This window comes from Amblyraja radiata, chromosome 1 (genome assembly GCF_010909765.2).
Source record: "Amblyraja radiata isolate CabotCenter1 chromosome 1, sAmbRad1.1.pri, whole genome shotgun sequence".
Taxonomy (NCBI): domain Eukaryota; kingdom Metazoa; phylum Chordata; class Chondrichthyes; order Rajiformes; family Rajidae; genus Amblyraja; species Amblyraja radiata.
In genome coordinates, this window is record NC_045956.1 from 115,460,065 (window position 1) to 115,480,112 (window position 20,048).

Below are 20,048 nucleotides of genomic sequence, written 5' to 3' on the forward strand. Positions count from 1 at the left end.
GTGTTAGGCGTAGATCATCACATCTATTGCTAACTCAAATATAATTTCATTGTTGATGACAATTATTGTGCCTGATACACTGTGGAGGCTACAATAGGAAGAGAAACGGATAAGAGAACAAGCAACCTATTTTACAAAACTCTTCGATACACAAAGTAAACTTGCTGGTTAAATTGGAAGCAGAATTTGTTTAATTCTGATGGATAATGTGAAAGGTGATGAACATCTTGAGCTATTAAAATCAAGCAAACATATCTTATGTAAGTAAGAAACAAATCGGAAGCCTTTATTTACAAAAAGTTTAAAAACAAATAATACCTTGTTTTTCCACATAATTGCTTTAAAAAAAGGTCCATTAGGTTACAGTTCTGTAACATAATGAAAGAACAGAACACAATAATTACATTGTAGTCACACTGGTCGGGAGATTTTGACCTTTTCCCAAGCTCTGAAATCTAATAACTGAATTTTGCAACATGCGATTGATGGTTTCAGGCAAGTACCAACTATTCAGCAAAGGTCGTCCTCCATAGCTGCTCTAGAGGGCATGCAGGATACAATGCATACGACTCAATAATATATTACATGGAGTTTACAGCTCATATATAATGTACTAAAGGGGTTGCATAGCAAGTCATGCTGCATCAAAACCAGCATCACTCTCAGCTGATATACTTATGCAATGATACTTATGGAATTGCAATACTGCAAAAAGACAGTATGCCCTTTCAAAGATTGTTTAAAAAAATTAAATTGTTTGATCCTACTCAAGTAAAATAGTAAATAAAACAGAAATACTGATTTTGTTTGAGTTTTTATCAATTCTGTCTTGTGTGGTAACATGTTTTGAAAGCCCTGCTAAACATGACTCTCAATGCTTTATAATTATGACTGACTTTGCACCATTAAAGTAAAGTAACAATTGTCTATCTCCCTCAGGAGTTTAAACCTCTACAGACCAGCAACCCAAATCTCCAAAACGTTTTTGGCTAGTTCCCAACTTCGCCGCTAGGTGTGGTAATCATTCTGGGAAAAGCCTGGTTTCTTAACATATGCTTCCTGCCACCAGCTGATCCACAGAAATAATGCAATAATTAGCCAAAGGGAGTTGAAGCCTAGTTTTCTACTGGTTTGGAAGGTAGGCAAGCTGAACTTAAAAACAATGGCTAAAATGAGATTAGAAGACAAAAATTCCTGTACTCTTGTTTTGAAAAGGGAACTGGTCAGAGACAATCTTGAAGTTAAAAGCTTCATGCATGCTAGAGAGTGCTTTTAAAAAAACATTTCAGCGATAACTTTGGAGGAAGCCTAGCTTTGGTGTAACTGAGATGCCCCTGCATTGTTGGAATTAATTACTGCTGCTGAGGATGAAAACATTTTTTGTAACAAAGCAGAGCTTGAATAAATCTCAGAACATTCTTCCGTTGGAAAAAAAGCCTGTGTCATAAACAACATTGCATCATGTACATAATCTGACACTAATGACATCAGTGCTAAGCTGTGATAAGTATAAATTTTCTCTTTTTAAACTAAAATTAAACTTGTTCAAGTTATATTTTATTACAACAATGCAGCTAGAATGTACAAACAGATGTAGTAGCTGTAACACAGTGTGTTGCGAGGTGCTGGTTTTGGTTCAGCTAGCTGCACTTCTGAATATGTCAGATTGCGTGTGTACGGGAAACATTCCCAGAAGAATAAAAGAAAGATGTAAGGCAACACTTACAGACTTCCTTTTTTTGACTGCAGCAAATACAAGAGCTTCAGTAATATTGTTCGTTACCACAAACCAGTAGTGGAGACGCTGTCACACTAAGCCAGCAGGCACAGAAAATCCACAAACGGTAACTCCATGGTGTGAAGTAGTTCAAGTTTCTGGGCTTTCTTATCTCACTTGTGAGAACAAGCAGCAACATTCCCATAAAATAGAGGAACCAGTCACTCTCTAAAGTGCAAATTTGATGGTCCACAATCCTGAATAGCTAAAATTCCTGTTATCTTTATTTTAAGTGCCACATATTAGATTGGAACGACATATAACCAGATGATACATTTTAGAAGCTTTCAGAAAGAAGAGAGAAAAATAACTGCTTGAAAATTCATCCAGGTAGTTATTTTCTAGCAACTTGTGAAAGAAAATGTATGTACTACAAATAGCTGGGCAAATTATAATAACAATGAGTTTCATTACCAAGGGCAGAATGATCAAGGTATTGGCACAAACCTAGTGAACAGAAAGAACAGGGAAATTATGAAAACCTGAAGGTCTGAGCAACTCAGACATAAGATAAAAATCAGATCCAGTATATGTGGCCCAAAAAATTAATCTCCCCATTTCAGGTCAAGGCTGCTGTTTATTAGCTTCCTCTTCATATGCATTCCCCGTGCCATTCTGAACATATGATGAACCAGAACCAAGACCATACAGATGACCACAGTACTTGGCATCATCAATGTGATCCTCAAAGAACATCTGAAGGAAAACAAAAAAAGAAAGGTAAAGAAAAATCATGAGAATTCACTGCAGAATAAAATATTCTTCTGGACTTCATACATTAATTAATCTATTTTCAACACCATGATATCAAAGGGTACTGTGGCCAGATTCACTGATTTTAGTTTTTCATCAGCTGCTGTTTGACCTGATCACAGTTCATTATTTACTGTCCCACTTTTCTTTCTGATAGTCCTTCAGAAAAGCCAATCAAAATTTGCATGAAAATAAATATTACTCCCAATATCAGGCAACTGAACAGTACTCTCTCATCAGTTAGAGTGTGGTTTCGAGTGTGACCTCCCATCTACCTCATTGGAGAACTATCTTCAATCAGAAATTATCTTGCATTAAATGATCGTCCCAACGGATGGTTCGACTGCCACGGCCGCGGGAGAATAAAGAGGAAGAAAAGTAGACTTTATTGCCTTCCATCACAGTGAGGAATGTGGGGAATCCGCTGTGGTGGATGTTTATGTTATCTTATGTAGTTGTGTGCCTTGTTGCTTTATTTTAGTATAGCTGTATGGTAATTCACATATCACTGTACCTTAATTAGTACACGTGACAATAAAAGACCTTTGAAACGCTTTATCTTTTATCTGTGCACTGTGGTCAGCTTGATTGTAATCACGCATTGTTTTTTCTTTGATTGGATAGCACGCACACAAAAAACATTTCAGTCTACCTCGATAGACTTGGCAATAATAAATTAAACTGCTGGACGAACTCAGGCAGTTGGACCTGATGCAGGGTCTCGACCAGAAACACAACCAATTCCTTTCCCCCACATCCCCGCAGATATTGCTGAACCCACTGCATCCTCTAGCAGTTTGTTTTATGCTCCAAATTCCAGCAGCTACAGTCTCTTATTTCTCCAGCTCTTCACCGAGTTGCTCTGCTCTTCCACAAGTTCCACTCTTGCCCATGGACTCAGCATTTGCATAAAAAATGCTATAAATTTCCAGTGCACACGAGATATCTACCACAGAATGTTTGTAAAAGTGTTTTGCATACCTCTCGCATTTTGAAGAAGGCCATTCCTGTTAACAGCGAATCTGATCCTGCTTGATGCTGTGGCCCAATTCGCTCCAATTCCAACTGTTCAGCTACTTCCTGCAAACCACCCTGCACAAGAAAAGCTCATTTAGATATTTCACATAATGTATGGTAGACAAAAATGCTGGAGAAACTCAGCGGGTGAGGCAGCATCTATGGAGCGAAGGAAATAGGTGACGTTTCGGGTCGAAACTCTTCTTCAGACTGATGTGGGGGGGGGGGGGGGGAGGAAGAAAGGAAGAGGTGGAGCCAGAGGGCTGAGAAGGGGAGGATAAAGTAAGGACTACCTGAAATTAGAGAAGTCAATGTTCATACCGATGGGGTGCAAACTGCCCTCCAATTTACGGTGGTCCTCACTCTGGCCATGGAGGAGGCCCAGGACAGAAAGTTGGAGGAGCAGCACCTCATATTGGAAATTGGAGGAGCAGCACCTCATATTTCGCTTGGGCAGTTTGCACCCCAGCGGTATGAACATTGACTTCTCTAATTTCAGGTAGTCCTTACTTTCTCCTCCCCTTCTCAGCTCTCCCTCAGTCCTCTGGTTCTACCTCTTCCTTCCCCCCCCCCCCCCCCCCCCCATCAGTCTGAAGAAGGGTTTCGACCAGAAACGTTGCCTATTTCCTTCGCTCCATAGATGCTGCCTCACCCGCTGAGTTTCTCCAGCATCTGCAGTTCCTTCTTAAACACAAGTACAAGAGGAAGTGTAAAGAAAAAATTACCAGAATGCAGAAGACAGTGCTACAGTATTATATAGCATTACAGTTAGAGAAAATGCAGTTACAAAAACTACATTGGTTACAATGAGCTTAGTTGGGATCATATTTCAACTATTAGCTTATGAGAGGACAGTTCGTTGGTTTGATAGCAGAAGGGAAGAAGCTGTTTCTGAATCTGGTGGAATGTGTATTAGCCTTTGCCCAACAGGAGAGGAGAGCAGAAGGAAAAACAGCCCTTGATTATGTTGGCTGCTTTCCTGAGACAGCTTAAAGTGTAGATAAAGTCAATGAGAGCCACTGGAGGAAAAGAGGCTGGTTTGTATGATGGATGGGACTGTATCCACAACTCTCCACACATTCCCGTGGTCTCAGGCAGAGTGTTGACAGATTGAACTGTAGTGCGTCCCAATATGATTCTTTCTGCCATGCATACACAGAGGTTGATAAGTCATTGGAGACATGCCAAACTTTCCTGGTTTTCTGAGGAAGTAGAGACGATGGTGTGTTTTCTTGGTCATACCTTCAATGTGGTTGGTCTTCGTGATATATTTATCTCTAGGACCTTGAAGTTCTCCACGATCTTCACTTTTGCCCCTTTGATATTGACAGGCACGTAAACTCTACCTTATTTGCTGAAGTTAATATAACTAACTCCTTTGTCTAGCAGACATTGAGGGAGAGGTTGTTATCCTAACACCATGTTACGAAGCTCGCCGTCTCCTTGTATTCTGTCTCATCATTGTTCGAGATTCAGACAATTACATTGGTGTCATCTGCAAACTTACAAATGAAGTTAGAGCAGAGCTTGGCCACATAGTCTGAAATATATAGGGGGTAAAGTATTGGGATGAGAACATATCCTGTTGGAGCATCGGTGTGCAGAATTATTGTGGAGTTTTTTTTTAATCACATCCTCACTGATAGTAGTCTATGGGTTTGGAAGTTGAGGATCCAGTTGCAGGAAGGAGGGAGGGGGGTGGGGGGGAGGGGGGGGTCTGACTCCTATATTTGGTGCTAAATCCTATTCAGGAGTTTGGAGACAGGTTTGGTTGAGGTTATGGCATTAAAGACAGAGCTCGAGTTAATAAATAGGAGTCTGAAATATTCCATGGCACATACCCACTCCCTTGTTGTCCACATGTTCCAGAGATGAGTGTATAGCCAGGGAGACGGCACCTGCATGTACCTGTAACAATGGTCGGTGAACTGCAGAGGATCAAGGCTATCCGAGAGGCTGGACTTTTGGTGCACCATGACTAGCCTCTGGAAGCATTTCATGATGGTGGATGTCAGAGCCATGGAAGTAGTCATTAAGGCATGCTACCTTGCCTATCTTTGGCACCAGGATGACGATGGTCCTCTTAAATCAAATTCATCTAATCTTAGAAAGGAGTTGGGAGAGATTAAAGATATTCACGAAGACTCCTGCCGGCTGGTCTGTGCGGGTCCAAAGATCGTGGACGGAGACACTATCCTGGCTAGTTGCTTTCTGCGGGTTTACTCTCAGGAATAGATAGACAATAGACAACAGGTGCAGGAGTAGGCCATTCGGCCCTTCGAGCCAGCACCACCATTCAATATGATCATGGCGGATCATCCCCAATCTACCCCGTTGCATTGGGCTATTGTGTATCAGGAAAACATGGTCTTCACAAGCAAGAAACCTGCAGTGCAATTTAATTATGTAACTAATACTTTGACCTGCTACAATTATAAACAGAAAGTAAATCCCAAAATTTGCCAATTACTGCTTGTGATCAATATTCCATGTGGAATTAGTTTCTGATTGATGGTAGTGCATTTATAATCCCGATGCTCCGAATCTCAGAACTGGCTCAATTTATCATCAGCAATGGTTTTGTAATTTAAAAATACGGAATAGTAAATACATAATAGTAGGCTATTCCCCTTCTAGACATTACCAGCCATACCTATACCCAGGATTTCATGCAATACCAACTTTCCAAAATCTGTTACTTTTTACCTCACAACTTTAGCAGGAGTTCATATTTTTTTCGTCTTAGAATCTGATTGCTGAAGTATAGTAAAAAGTCTAAACACACACTGTTGTATTTAACCATACCTTAATATGTAAAGTACAAATTTAATATTACTTTTACACAATCATGAAAGAGCGCCCTAGCAGTTAGTCTTTGTGGAAATGCAAACACCAAATAAATTAATATTGAACAAGTTTGGTATGTATTTATAAATTTAGTCTTCAGTGACCATGAAATATATTTTCCCCCAACAAATTTTTCATAAACATTCAAAGACTTGATTTCAGTACCAATGAAAATCTTTAAATAAACCAACAACAACAAAAAATAGGATTACATTTTGGTTTAATTATAGAAATACCTTGAGATTTTTGCAGCTTTTCATGAGGTATTTCACATCATAAATTACAGGGAAGAACAACCTCAAGATCTCAAAGAAGTCTGGTTCTTCTTCAGGTAAGTTTGAATTGGTAAGTATTTTGATCAAGTAGCCAAAGTCGTACCCACTGCAATGAAATCATATTTCAGTCACTAAATTTTGTTTTCAATGATAAACATTTGTCGATGTATTAGTAGTACTGTACTCTGCAAATAATCCATTCAACTGCGCAATGATGGCCTTGGTATATTCCATGCTGATTTTCGACTTACTAGCATAGGTTGCTCTCCCACATACAACAGATGATATGCAAAGGAAAAAAAAATGATGTTTTCCTCTTAAAATGATCTTTAAGTTCTTAAATGCTGTCAAAAATTCAGGAGAGTTGTCAGAAACTTTCTTTTTCATACCAAAGTGTGGAATTCTCTTCCATAAAACCAGCACATGCTAGTTTATTTCATACTTTTCCATTAGTGATCAATATAGAACCAAATTGATGATGGATTTGTAACAAAATGGATCAACCATGATCTCACTGAATTGATTGTCATTGAATGGGATTGACTACTCCTGTAGAGTCAGTCATACTTTTGAACACCGATCCCAATATCCATGAACATAACTTAATGTGAAATTCTGTTGCGCAATTCCATTGTGAAGTGCCTTGGGATGTCTAACATTAAAGACACCATATACAAGAAAGATGTGGTGGTTTACCACCTGGATTTGGTAGCCTATTTTCATCACCACTAAAGAGTCAGATGACAACATACACAAAAAAAATCTTAAGAGGGATGGTGGAATCAGAGCAGCAGGTCAGCAAATGGAGGAATTCACTTTTTACAATGTCACAATTCACAAAGCTTTTCACTACCTCGGCACACGTGACAATAAACTAAACTGAAAGTGGGTTGAAGGGAAGGAAAGGGTTGGACCAAACAAATCTAATGGGAAGAACATACAAGGCCAGATTCATGAGGCAGTTCATTGGTTATATTTAAGAGGGAGTTAGATGTGGCCCTTGTGGCTAAAGGGATCAGGGGATATGGAGAGAAGGCAGGTACAGGATACTGAGCTGGATGATCAGCCATGATCATATTGAATGGCGGCGCAGGCTCGAAGGGCCGAATGGCCTACTCCTGCACCTATTTTCTATGTTTCTATTAATGGACATGGCAGGACTGACGGACTGAAGTGTGTTTATGATTTAGAGGGATGTACAGGAGGTGGAGGAGTTGCATTATTAATCAGGGAGAATGTCACAGCTGCACTTTGATGGGATATACTGGAGAAATCATCCACCGAGGCAATATGGGTAGAGCTAATACATAAAACAGGTGCTATCTCTGTAATTGAGCTATACTATACAGGGGCCGAACTAGACAGTACACACAGAATGTATATATTTTTGGTGTATTTGCAAACAATCAAAAAGTTTTGGTAGTTTAAACTGCAGTAAGCCATGGACCAACTGTTAAAGCAGAACAGGGCAACTGAATTGCTGCTGAAATTATGAGACTAAGTGGCAGGAATCAACTTTACTAGATTGGATGCTGTACATATAGAAAGTCTACAATAGACAAGATATTCATTCTGTGACAAATCCATGAAAAATGTGGGGAATTGCATAATCCGCTGCAAAGAATATTGGATAATCACAGAGAATTATGGAGCATCCTTAATGAATGTAGCTATCCTCAAAAATGTACCATGCTCCATTTGCTCTGCAATTACATGCAAACAGTGACGTCCAGCAACAGATCCAATGTAGGACCCAATCTGAGTGAAGATCTGAGTCCAGCAAAGCAGCACCATTGCACTAAAGCGGCCTTTTCACGGGGCGACTTGACGCAAGAGTTAACCGGAGTTTAACATCGTGGGAACCTCGTGCGATAACAGTACGGCATTCGTGGACCACCGTGGACCACCGTAGCGCTAACGGCAGGTCATCGTGTAACTTGGTCACTCGGGAGAAAATTCAAGAAAGTTTGAATTTCTCCAAGAGTGACTTGTACACTTGTGGTTGAGTATTGCAACATTATATGAACGTAGTGGCCAGTGCGATATCCGTAATAACTCTTGCGGGTACCGTGGGAACTCCTGCGAACAGTGAACCCGGAAGCTGGACAGAGGGAACGGTGAGTAAAAATTATCTTATGTGGGATTGAATTTAAAAAATAAATAAAAATAAAGATTTGCATCCGCATATGGACATCAACTTATTCATGAGTTATGTTAATGAGATTCAAGAAAATAACTATAATCTTTAAAAGGGACTTTAAAAGGGACTTTACTGAAAGGTTACGCATTTTTATGGTCCGTGAGAAATTTTTCACATGTACTTCTTTGAGAGATACAGGTCGGAGTCCTCAGGTCCAGGGGTCCGGAACGCTACCAATCAATGTTGTACAGAGACCCGTGTAAGGAGTGAACTGCACATGCTGGTTTAAACCGAAGACAGACACAAAAAGCTGGAGTAACTCAGCGAGTCAAGCAGCATCTCTGGAGAAAAAAAGCTGATGTTTCGGGACGAGACACATCTTCAGACTCAATTCCGATTAGGCTGTCTGAAGAAGGGTTCCGGTGTTGGGGGAGTCCAGAACCAGGGTCCCAGTTTTACAGTCTACCGTGGGAACTCTTTAACTCAGTAAAGTAAAGTAGCCTTTATTGTCATATCAGCGCACAGGCAGCAGTTGACTGTTGCTCTATTCAGTTTCCCAGGGGGTCGGGACGGGACTGGAGTTGGGAGAGAAAGGTGGGGGAGTCGAGGGAGAGGAGGGGGAGACAGATGGGGGTGTCTTCATTTACTGACGGCGGGTGTCTGTCACTGAAACAGGCAGGTGAGATTTCACATCCACCTTGTGTGTGCCTCTCTCTCTCTCTCCCTCCCTCTTACACAGGCTGAGAGACTCTGCCTCTGTGAGTGTACGTCTCTTTCTCCCCCTCTCCCACACACAGTAAGACCGAGGTACTGTGCTCAGTCCATCTGTGTCTCCCACATACACAGTAAAATATGTCTCCAAATGAGCCAATTCAACCAAGGGAGGATATATATAGTGTGTGAAAAAAAAAAGTTACATCATTTGTGTCACGTGTAGTTCACGATGTTCATTCAAGATTTAACGGGAAAGCTCGGGAAACGGACAAGTTCACTCGCACAAATAGCAGAAATGCCGAGTACCGTGGGAACTCTTTATCTACTGCCGTTATATCGTGCGAGACTCGTGCTGGACCACGACCTCTTCACTCTGGTGACATCTTGCGTCAACTCGCCCCGTGAAAAGGCCGCTTTACCCTCACTCACTGCAACACTTTACCTCGCTTCCAACAAGTTTTGTACAGTAAGAGTTAATCTGTAAAATAAGTGGGAAACTGAAAACCTTTCCTGCTCTCCATTGCAGAACACAAATCATTCTGACCTCAGTTATAGAGTCACAAATGCAGGTGACACTTATGCCTCCACACACTTATGAAACAAGTGCTAAACCACCGCCAACTTCTTTACTGCAGCATACTCGAAGATAGGTCCTGCATGTGTAAGTCAAAATTGTTCTCCAACCTACCCCCACCTTACAACAGTGTCTACAATGAGACGCTGGTCAACCTCGATCATTTCCCAAATCCTTGGTGTCACCTATGAGCAATCGCAGATGTCGCTGATGAAATCTGCTGTTACCTCCAGAATTTGGCTGCCTCAGGAAAAGACCAAGCACTTAAACTCAGCACCAAGTTCACATTCTTCAAACCAGCAATGATTCTCCTTCCACCGATGTGCGCTGAGGTACGAATAAACTGTATAGGTATCTCAAAGCACTAAAACGCCATCAATAAAGAAGCCTTTACAAAATTCTCCAAATGCATTTGCATGATAAGTGAACCAATGCCAGTAAAGTACCCCAAGTCAACATCTGTAATACCATGGCTCTGATCAGGTTAAGACAACTCTGGGTGACATCTACATCAACTGAGCACCTTATACCAGATTTTTTTTAAACAAGAATTCTAATCCAAGCTCCTTCAGGGTCCTTCAAGTGATTTAGAGGAAAAGCTAAATAGCTTCCCACTGGCCTATAATTTAATTCCGCTCCAGTGAATAAATTATTGACGATGAAGCAAAGCACTAGCACAGAATTAATAGGGTTGGTGCGATGATATGCTTTTGACTCAAGTCTGCACTAAGACTGAATGTCCTCAAGCCTCTTTGAAATAAACTAAATATTCTCAACTAGTCGTCACATTTATTGCCAAATGCACAAGCATAGTGAGGTAAAGGTACAATGAAAACCTTGCTTGCAGCAGCATCGCAAGCACACAGCTGCAGAAAAAATGTACATAAATTACATATAAATTCTGCAAGCGGTTGATAAGAAATAAAAACTGCAAAAAAAATTTAATGCAAACACACTTTAAAAAAAATTGTGGGAAGACGAGCAAGTGTCTCAAATATTCCTGACTGAACCATGAGAAGACCAAATCCGAACAGCAGGAGCATACAAATAATCCATCTGGCACACCTACCCAGCCCATCAAATTCTACCTGTCGCAGATCTACTGATCAAGCATGGGACTTATTTGCCACTTTACAATCTACAGATCAGTGGTGGAAGCAAGATTCAAAATTACTCACTGACTATTTAATCTAATTACATACTTTTGATTAAAAAACGTTATGAACCTTGAGGAACTTTGACTCACCTATGGAATGAAAGCCACTTGACACCTTCACATAATACCACACCAGACGTCATAAGAACTTCTGCAAAATACATTGTATCAATTCCTTCCTCCTCATGTTTTTTAAACTGGATACCAGATGTTGTAAGGAGCTCTATTGAGTCTTGTGCATACATGTCCTCCCTAAAATAAACAATAAACCTTTAAGCAAACAAACAATGCAAGTCTACAAGATGCAGTACATTTCATATAATAATGGGTACAATCAATTATCGAAGGTGTGTCATTTTTACAAAACAAATGCACTTCGTATAGTTTTAAATTATGACAATTAGAGTCATAGAGTGCGGAAACAGGCCAACTTGCCCACACCGGCCAACATGTCCCAGCTACACTAGTCCCACCTGCCCACTTTTAGCCCATATCCCTCCTAACCCGTCTTACCCATGTACCTATCTAACTGTTTCTTAAACGTTGGGATAGTACCTGCCTCAACTACCTCCTCTGGCAGCTTGTTCCATAAACCCACTACCCTCTATGTGAAAAAGTTACCTGTCAGATTCCTATTAAATCTTTTCCCCTTCACCTTAAACCTATGTCCTCTGGTCCTCGATTCACCTACTCTGGGCAAGAGACTGCATCTACCCAGTCTATTCCTCTCATGATTTTATACACCTCTATAAGACCACCTCTCATCCTCCCGCTCTCCAGGGAACAGAGTCCCAGCCTACTCAACCTCTCCCTATAGCTCAGACCTTTGAGTTCCACCCAGCACCATCCTCGTAAATCTTCTCTTTACCCTTTCCAGCTTGACAACATATTTTCTATAACATGGTGCCCAGAACTGAACTATTACTAAACAGTACACTCGAAATGGGCCTCACCAACGTCTTATACAACTGCAACATGACCTCCCAACTTCTATACTCAATAGTCTGATTGATGACAGCCAATGTGCCAAATGCCTTTTTGACCGCACTATCTGCCTGGGACGAAACCTTCAAGGAACCATGCACCTGCACTAAACCTTTACGCAAACAATCATGTGCAAGACTACCAGATGCAGTACATTTTACTTCCACAACTTGCATCTCGTAATTTACTTTCGACCTATTGAAATTTGGCACAAATCTAAGCTGATCCAAGAATCTTCCTGAACAGAACAAACTCCAGACTAACCCTGGTCAAGTGGTTTCTAATTCCCATGAAGTGAGACATGATACATCAATCAATATATTTTTCCACCATTGCTTACCAGGAATTTCAATCTGCATTTTCCACAACATGATTTAGTATCTTCATGATTGACACAAAATGCTGGAGTAACTCAGCTTCGCGGGAGAGGAGGAATGGGTGACATTTCAGGTCAGGACCCTTCTCCAGAGATGTCTCAACCCGACAATTTAATCTAATTTAATCTTATCGAAATGTTACCTATTTCTTGTCTATAGAGATGCTGCCTGTCCCACTGAGTTACTACAACAATTTGTGTCTATCTTCAATTTAAACCAACACCTGCAGTTCCTTCCTTCACAATTAGCAGCCACAAACTGATTCAATGATTTTGTCCCATGAGAAGTCTCCATTCATATTTGAGCCTCCTATCCATTGCCTTGATATGACTTGATTGCCAAATATGGCAAAATTAAACTAAAATCCAGCCAAAATAGTTACTTTTCTCCCTATTCCAAAGCTCTCACTTTATTCTTTTGACAGCAAGGTCACAGTGATGATTGTTTAGAAAACTACATTCTGTTATGTCATATTCCATTCAGAGTTTCGCTAACCGTAAAAATATATCTTGATAACCATTCTATTTTTTTATGCAGAGACCAAATGATCAGATTGTAATTTAAAAAAAAGCCCCATTACAAAAACAAGTCTATGTATTAAGTAATAGATCCATTGTTGTACTTACGTGAGATTAAATTTGAAATTAAATTGCCATGTAGAGGTGCCTAGAGGGTACTCGCCCTGTTCATTTACAAACGTCAGCCCCAGCTGTATAATCTTCAGTAAATCCACATTACAGCGCAACAGTTGGTACTGATAGTCTGCATTGCTTCTGAATTCGCCAATTGGCCGTGCTACAACACCCGGAAATTCTGTGTCCTGGAAATTTTGTTTAAAAATGCAATCAATAATAAGTATAAATGGTTGGTTAGTGCTTAGAAATCAACAAATAATCCTCCCTCCAGAAGCGTAATTTGCACACCTTTTAATGACAATATTAATGACATTCACCTCAATAAGATTTTACTCAAGGAAAACCACAGACCGTGTGCCGAGGTGCTTTTTCGTTTCATTTCGGGACCTAAATCACGTATCTACCTGTATTTATAACATATTGCGTAAAAATAGTATAGAAATCATACCTGAAACTCGTAAAGACCAAAACCTGCACATATTTTAAAAACATGAGAAAAACCTCCAATTTTCCGAGTAGTAATTGTCCAATCAAAGCATTTTTGACATTGCGTCGGACGCCATTTGACCAATCGCGCGCTTTGTTTCAGGGTAGCTAGGTAGCGAGCACACTGGGATCATGGCTGCCTCCTAATTACATCAAAAAAATAGCACGGTTTCAAAGGAATAAAGGTAATGTAACCTTGCTGATAATTTTGTTTTACAATTGATTTATCATTGTAAAGTTATAATGTGAACTGTTAAATAAAAATGATCAATAAAAATGTAGAGCTAGGATTACGATTTGGATTAGGGTTAGGGTCAGTCAGTCGGTCAGGCTGCTGGCCGGCCCGTGGGTGCTGAGAGGGGTCGGTTGGGCATTAGCTGCGGTCCCAGCACCAAGCCTTGTGGTACCCCAGTAGTGACTGCCTGCATTCTGAAAGGGACCCGTTAATCCCTACTCTTTGTTTCCTGTCTGACAACCACTTCTCTATCCATGTCAGCACTCTACCCCCAATACCATGTCACCTAATTTTGCCCACTAATCTCCTATGTGGGACCTTATCAAATGCTTTCTGAAAGTCCAGGTACACTACATCCACTGGCTCTGCCTTGTCCATTTTCCTAGCTACATCTTCAAAAAATTCCAGAAGATTAGTCAAGCATGATTTCCCTTTCATAAATCCATGTTGACTCGGACCGATCCTGTTACTGCTATCCAAATGTTCGGCTATCTCATCTTTTATAATTGACTCCAGCATCTTCCCCACCACCGATGTTAGGCTTATTGAAACTTATAAGATTATTAAGGGTTTGGACACACTAGAGGCAGGAAACATGTTCCCGATGTTGGGGGAGTCCAGAACTAGGGGTCACAGATTAGGAATAAGGGGTAAGCCATTTAGAACGGAGATAAGGAAACACTTGAGGATAAATGGGGATCCTGTGGATAGGGTGAACTGTTTTAAATATCTGGGAGTCCACATCTCCGAGGGTATGACATGGGCATCACACGCCTCAGCACTCGTAAGGCAAGGCAGCGCCTTTACCACCTCAGGCAATTGAGGAAATTCAGAGTGTCTCCGAGGATCCTCCAGTGCTTCTACGCAGCGGCGGTGGAAAGCATCTTGTCCGGGAACATTACCATCTGGTTTGAGAATTGCTCTGCCAAGGACAAGAAGGCTCTGCAGAGAGTAGTGCGTTCGGCCGAATGCACTATGGGAACTTCACTTGCCCCCCTGCAGGAACTATACATCAGGAGGTGCAACTCCAGAGCCAACAATATCATGAGAGACCCCTTCCACCCCTGCAACGGACTGTTCCAGCTGCTACGGTCAGGCAAACGCCTCCGTTGCCATGCGGTGAGAACGGAGAGGTTGAGAAGGAGTTTCTTCCCAGAGGCCATTCGGACTGTAAACACCTATCTCACCAGGGACTAACTCTACTGAACGTTTTTCCTTCCATTATTTATTATGTTAAAGAATATGTGTGTTATGATTGTGTTTATAATTTGTTTGGTTGTTTGTCTTTTGCACAAAAGTCCGCGAGCATTGCCACTTTCATTTCACTGCACATCTCGTATGTGTATGTGACAAATAAACTTGACTTGACTTGACTTTTTCCTCACAGAGAGTGGTGAGTCTGTGGAATTCTCTACCTCAGAGGGTGGTGGAGGCTGGTACTCTGGATACTTTAGCGAGCGAGCTAGATAGGGCTCTTAAAGATAGCAGAGTCAGGGAATATGGGGAGAAGGCAGGAATGGGGTACTGATTGAGGATGATCAGCCATGATCACATTGAATGGTGGTGCTGGCTCGAAGGGCCTAATGGCCTACTCCTGCACCTATTGTCTATTGCGAGGGATCGGTCGGGCTGTCGGCTGGCCCATCAGTGCTGCGAGGGGTCGGCCAGCCCGTGGGTGCTTCGAGGGGTTGGTCGGGCTGTCGGCCAGCCGGTGTTCCAGCGAGCGGGCGGACTGACGGAGCCGGTGCTATGGGGGTGGTGAAGGCAGCCCGGGCAGCGTGCAGGGCAGTGCTGCTCCACACCATCATCACCATGATGATCCAAAAAGACATGCTGGCCGAGGTGGACGTGCTGAGCGGCCACACGTACAGAGCCTGCAGCCGGTCCCACAGCGGCTCCAGCTCCAGCCGTGTGCAGCTCTGGAAAGCGGGCGAGTTAGGGTTAGGCATTTTCCTCTCAGTGGAAGATGCCTTAGCCTTCCCCCAGCCTGGCACTGCCCCAGTCCCACTATGGCCATCACCCCCACTCTGCCCACTGGCAGTCAGTGGGGTTCAGTAAACGGGGGGACGCACAGGATCTGCCCTCACCCATTAATTAGGCAGGTTCAGGAGCCGATGAAACGCTGGACCTCTACGGCAGTCTCACTCAACATACACACTCACAATTATATTCATTATATTATTTTTATATAATATAATTATATATAACTCCAGTCATATTCATGTCATATATTATATATATCTATCTATATTACTAAAAGTCTGTTCTTCACCGGTTTTGGCGATCTGTGCTGCGATTTCCGAGAGAACGCCGCCACCTATGGCCGTCATTTTTGGCCACCTCACTCAGAGCCCCCCTCCGCCGCATGTGTGCCGAGGATTTTTCCCGTCGATGAAAAATGAGAGAGATATTAATGATTTTACAAAATTCCCCATTCTCTCTGCTGCCCCCGCTGGCGGCAGGGGGGAGGGACTATAAAACCAGGAAGTGGTGTGCCACACAGTCTCTTCAAGATGGAGGAAGGCAGAGGGTCACGTTTCTCTGAGCTGTGAATAACAATGAACACATGTCTACTCAAATGTAAGTGCCCTTAGTGGTTCTAAAATGCTTGCAGAATGTGTCTATTGGTTCTAAAGCTTGCAAAAAATGTCTATTGGTTCTAAAGCTTGCAAAAAGTGTCTATTGGTTCTAAGGCTTGCAAAAAAATGTCTATTGGTTCTAAAGCTTGCAAAAAGTGTCTCTATTTGGTTCTAAAGCTTGCAAAAAATGTCTATTGGTTCTAAAGCTTGCAAAAAATGTCTATTGGTTCTAAAACTTGCAAAAAATGTCTATTGGTTCTAAAGCTTGCAGAAAAAGTGTCTATTGGTTCTAAAGCTTGCAAAACAATGTCTATTGGTTCTAAAGCTTGCAAAAAAAAGTCTATTGGTTCTAAAGCTTGCAAAAAAATGTCTCTATTGGTTCTAAAGCTTGCAAAAAAATGTCTCTATTGGTTCTAAAGCTTGCAAAAAAATGTCTATTGGTTCTAAAGCTTGCAAGAAAAATGTCTATTGGTTCTAAAGCTTGCAAAAAAATGTCTATTGGTTCTAAAGCTTGCAAAAAGTGTCTCTATTGGTTCTAAAGCTTGCAAAAAAAAAGTCTATTGGTTCTAAAATGGTTCATACTAACGCTCCAGAAAGCGCCCCCCCCCCCCCTCCCCCTCCCTCCCCTGGTCGGCTTGGCTTGGGTGTGTCTTGAAATTGAAAGGCACTACTTACTGCAAATGGTGCATGAAGTTGAAAGGCACTACTTACTACAAATGGTGGCGGGAGCTTTGGCTTGAAGTTGAAAGGCACTATTACTGCAAATGGTGGCTTGGTTGCTTTGGCTTGAAGTTGAAAGGCACTACTTACTGCAAATGGTGGCTTGGGTGTGGCTTGAAGTTGAAAGACACCACACTGCAAATGGTGGCATGAAGTTGAAAGACACTACTTACTGCAAATGGTGGATTGGTTGCTTTGGCTTGAAGTTGAAAGGCACTACTTACTGTAAATGGTGGCTTGGGAGCTTTGGCTTGAAGTTGAAAGGCACTACTTACTGCAAATGGTGGCTTGGTTGCTTTGGCTTGCAGTTGAAAGGCAATACTTACTGCAAATGGTGGATTGGTTGCTTTGGCTTGAAGTTGAAAGGCACTATTACTGCAAATGGTGGCTTGGGAGCTTTGACTTGAAGTTGAAATACACCACTTACCGCAAATGGTGGCATGAAGTTGAAAGGCGCTACTTACTACAAATGGTGGATTGGTTGCTTTGGCTTGAAGTTGAAAGGCACTACTTACTGCAAATGGTGGCTTGGGAGCTTTGACTTGAAGTTGAAAGGCACTACTTCCTGCAAATGATGGCTTGTGTGTGGCTTGAAGTTGAAATGCACTACTTACAGCAAATGGGGGGCATGGGTGCATTGGCTTGAAGTTGAAAGGCATCACTTACTGCAAATGGTGGCATGAAGTTGAAAGGCATTACTTACTGCAAATGGTGGCATGAAGTTGAAAGGCACTACTTACTGCAAATGGTGGCTTGGGTGCTTTGGCTTGAAGTTGAAAGCACTACTTACTGCAAATGGTGGCTTGGGAGCTTTGAAGTTGAAAGGCACTACTTACTGCAAATGATGGCTTGGGTGTGGCTTGAAGTTGAAAGACACCACTTACTGCAAATGATGGCTTGGGTGTGGCTTGAAGTTGAAAGACACCACTTACTGCAAATGGTGGCATGAAGTTGAAAGGCACTACTTACTGCAAATGGTGGCTTGAGAGCTTTGACTTGAAGTTGAAAGGCACTACTTACTGCAAATGGAGGCTTGGGAGCTTTGGCTTGAAGTTGAAAGGCACTATTACTGCGAATGGTGGCTTGGTTGCTTTGGCTTGAAGTTGAAAGGCACTACTTACTGCAAATGGTAGCTTGGTGTGGCTTGAAGTTGAAAGACACCACTTACTGCAAATGGTGGTATGAAGTTGAAAGGCACTACTTACTGCAAATGGTGGCTTGGTTGCTTTGGCTTGAAGTTGAAAGGCACTACTTACTGCAAATGGTGGCTTGGGAGCTTTGACTTGAAGTTGAAAGGCACTACTTACTACAAATGATGGCTTGGGTGTGGCTTGAAGTTGAAAGGCACTACTTATTGCAGATGGTGGATTGGGTGCAATGGCTTGAAGTTAAAATGCATTACTTACTGCAAATGGGGGCGTGGGTGCATTGGCTTGAAGTTGAAAGGCACTACTTACTGCAAATTGTGGCTTGAAGTTGAAAGGCACTACTTATTGCAAATAATGGCTTGGATGCTTTGGCTTTAAGTTGAAAGGCACTACTTACTGCAAATTGTAGCTTGGGTGCTTTGGCATTAAGTTGAAAGGCACTGCAAATGGTGGCATGAAGTTGAAAGGCACTGCAAATGGTGGCTTGGGAGCTTTGACTTGAAGTTGAAAGGCACCTCTTACTGCAAATGATGGCTTGGGTGTGGCTTGGGTGTGGTTTGAAGTTGAAAGGCACTACTTACTGCAAATGGTGGCTTGGATGCAATGGCTTGAAGTTAAAAGGCATTACGTACTGCAAATGGTGGCATGGATGCATTGGCTTGAAGTTAAAAGGCATTACTTACTGCAAATGGTGGCTTGGGTGCATTGGCTTGAAGTTGAAAGGCACTACTGTAAATGCACTTACTTCCTGTTTGCACTGTATATTGATTTTAGATAAAACGCTACCACTTACGGCTGTGATTTTTGGCCATCTTACTCAGTCCCCCCTCCACTGAGCAGGTGCAGAGAATTCTTCCCATCAATGAAAAATAAAAGTGTTATTAGTTTTTTTTTAAATGTTGAGAATCTCTCTCCTGTCAATCACTCCATGAAAGCCACACCTTTTCCGGTGGGGGGGGGGAGAGGGGTTATAAAACCCGGAAATGTGGGTGTGGCTCAGTCTCTGCAAAATGGGTGAGGGAGAGGTCTTTAGTGGCTTTGCACCCTACTTCAAATGGTATGAAACTGCACTTGAATTTGGTGGCCTTGCACCCTGCTAGAAGTGGTAAGAAACTGCACTTGAATTTGGTGGCCTTATACCCTGCTTGAAATAGAATTTCAAGGATTAGCCGTGAATCAACTACCAGCCCACCAGCCGTGAGTGAGTTGCCAGCACAACAGGCTTGATTGACTGAGACGCCAGCCCAAGAATCCATTTGGCGCACAATTTGCATACTAGCCCTCTGGAAACCAGTCCCTTCAGCCCACAACACCCATACTAGCTCTCCAGAAAGCCCCCCCCCCCCCCCCCCCCCCCCCCCCACTGGCCACCAATATTCGAATTGGTGGAGAGATGGAATATAGCGTTGGATGACCAGCCCTCCTGTGTGATGCTGGGACCCAACGGGTCCCACTTAGTCTAGTATGGTATAATATTTGGTTTAAATAGACCGCTGCACAGAATTAGGCTTCCCATAAAGTAATATGTGCATTGCGCACTAGATGGCGCTTACTTTTTCGATCTAATTTTCTAATTAGCTTAAATTCACGTTCAAGTTACATTTATTGTCACATGCACCAATTAGTACAGT

General features: G+C 42.1%; 1 protein-coding gene across 4 annotated transcripts in view; it reads right to left on the reverse strand.

Annotated features, from left to right (window-relative positions):
- Nucleotides 1-261: 261 nt before the first annotated feature.
- Nucleotides 262-20,048, reverse strand: part of cnot7 (CCR4-NOT transcription complex subunit 7) — a 38,876-nt gene continuing 19,089 nt past the window's right edge. For all 4 annotated transcript variants that reach the window (XM_033029378.1, XM_033029373.1, XM_033029354.1 and 1 more), the window contains 5 exons: nt 13,241-13,434; nt 11,344-11,505; nt 6,631-6,775; nt 3,512-3,622; nt 262-2,473 (listed from right to left, as the gene is read on the reverse strand). In XM_033029378.1, the coding sequence (XP_032885269.1) occupies nt 2,342-2,473; nt 3,512-3,622; nt 6,631-6,775; nt 11,344-11,505; nt 13,241-13,434 (744 nt within the window). In that variant the 3' untranslated portion in view covers nt 262-2,341. The remainder of the gene's footprint in view (nt 2,474-3,511; nt 3,623-6,630; nt 6,776-11,343; nt 11,506-13,240; nt 13,435-20,048) is intronic.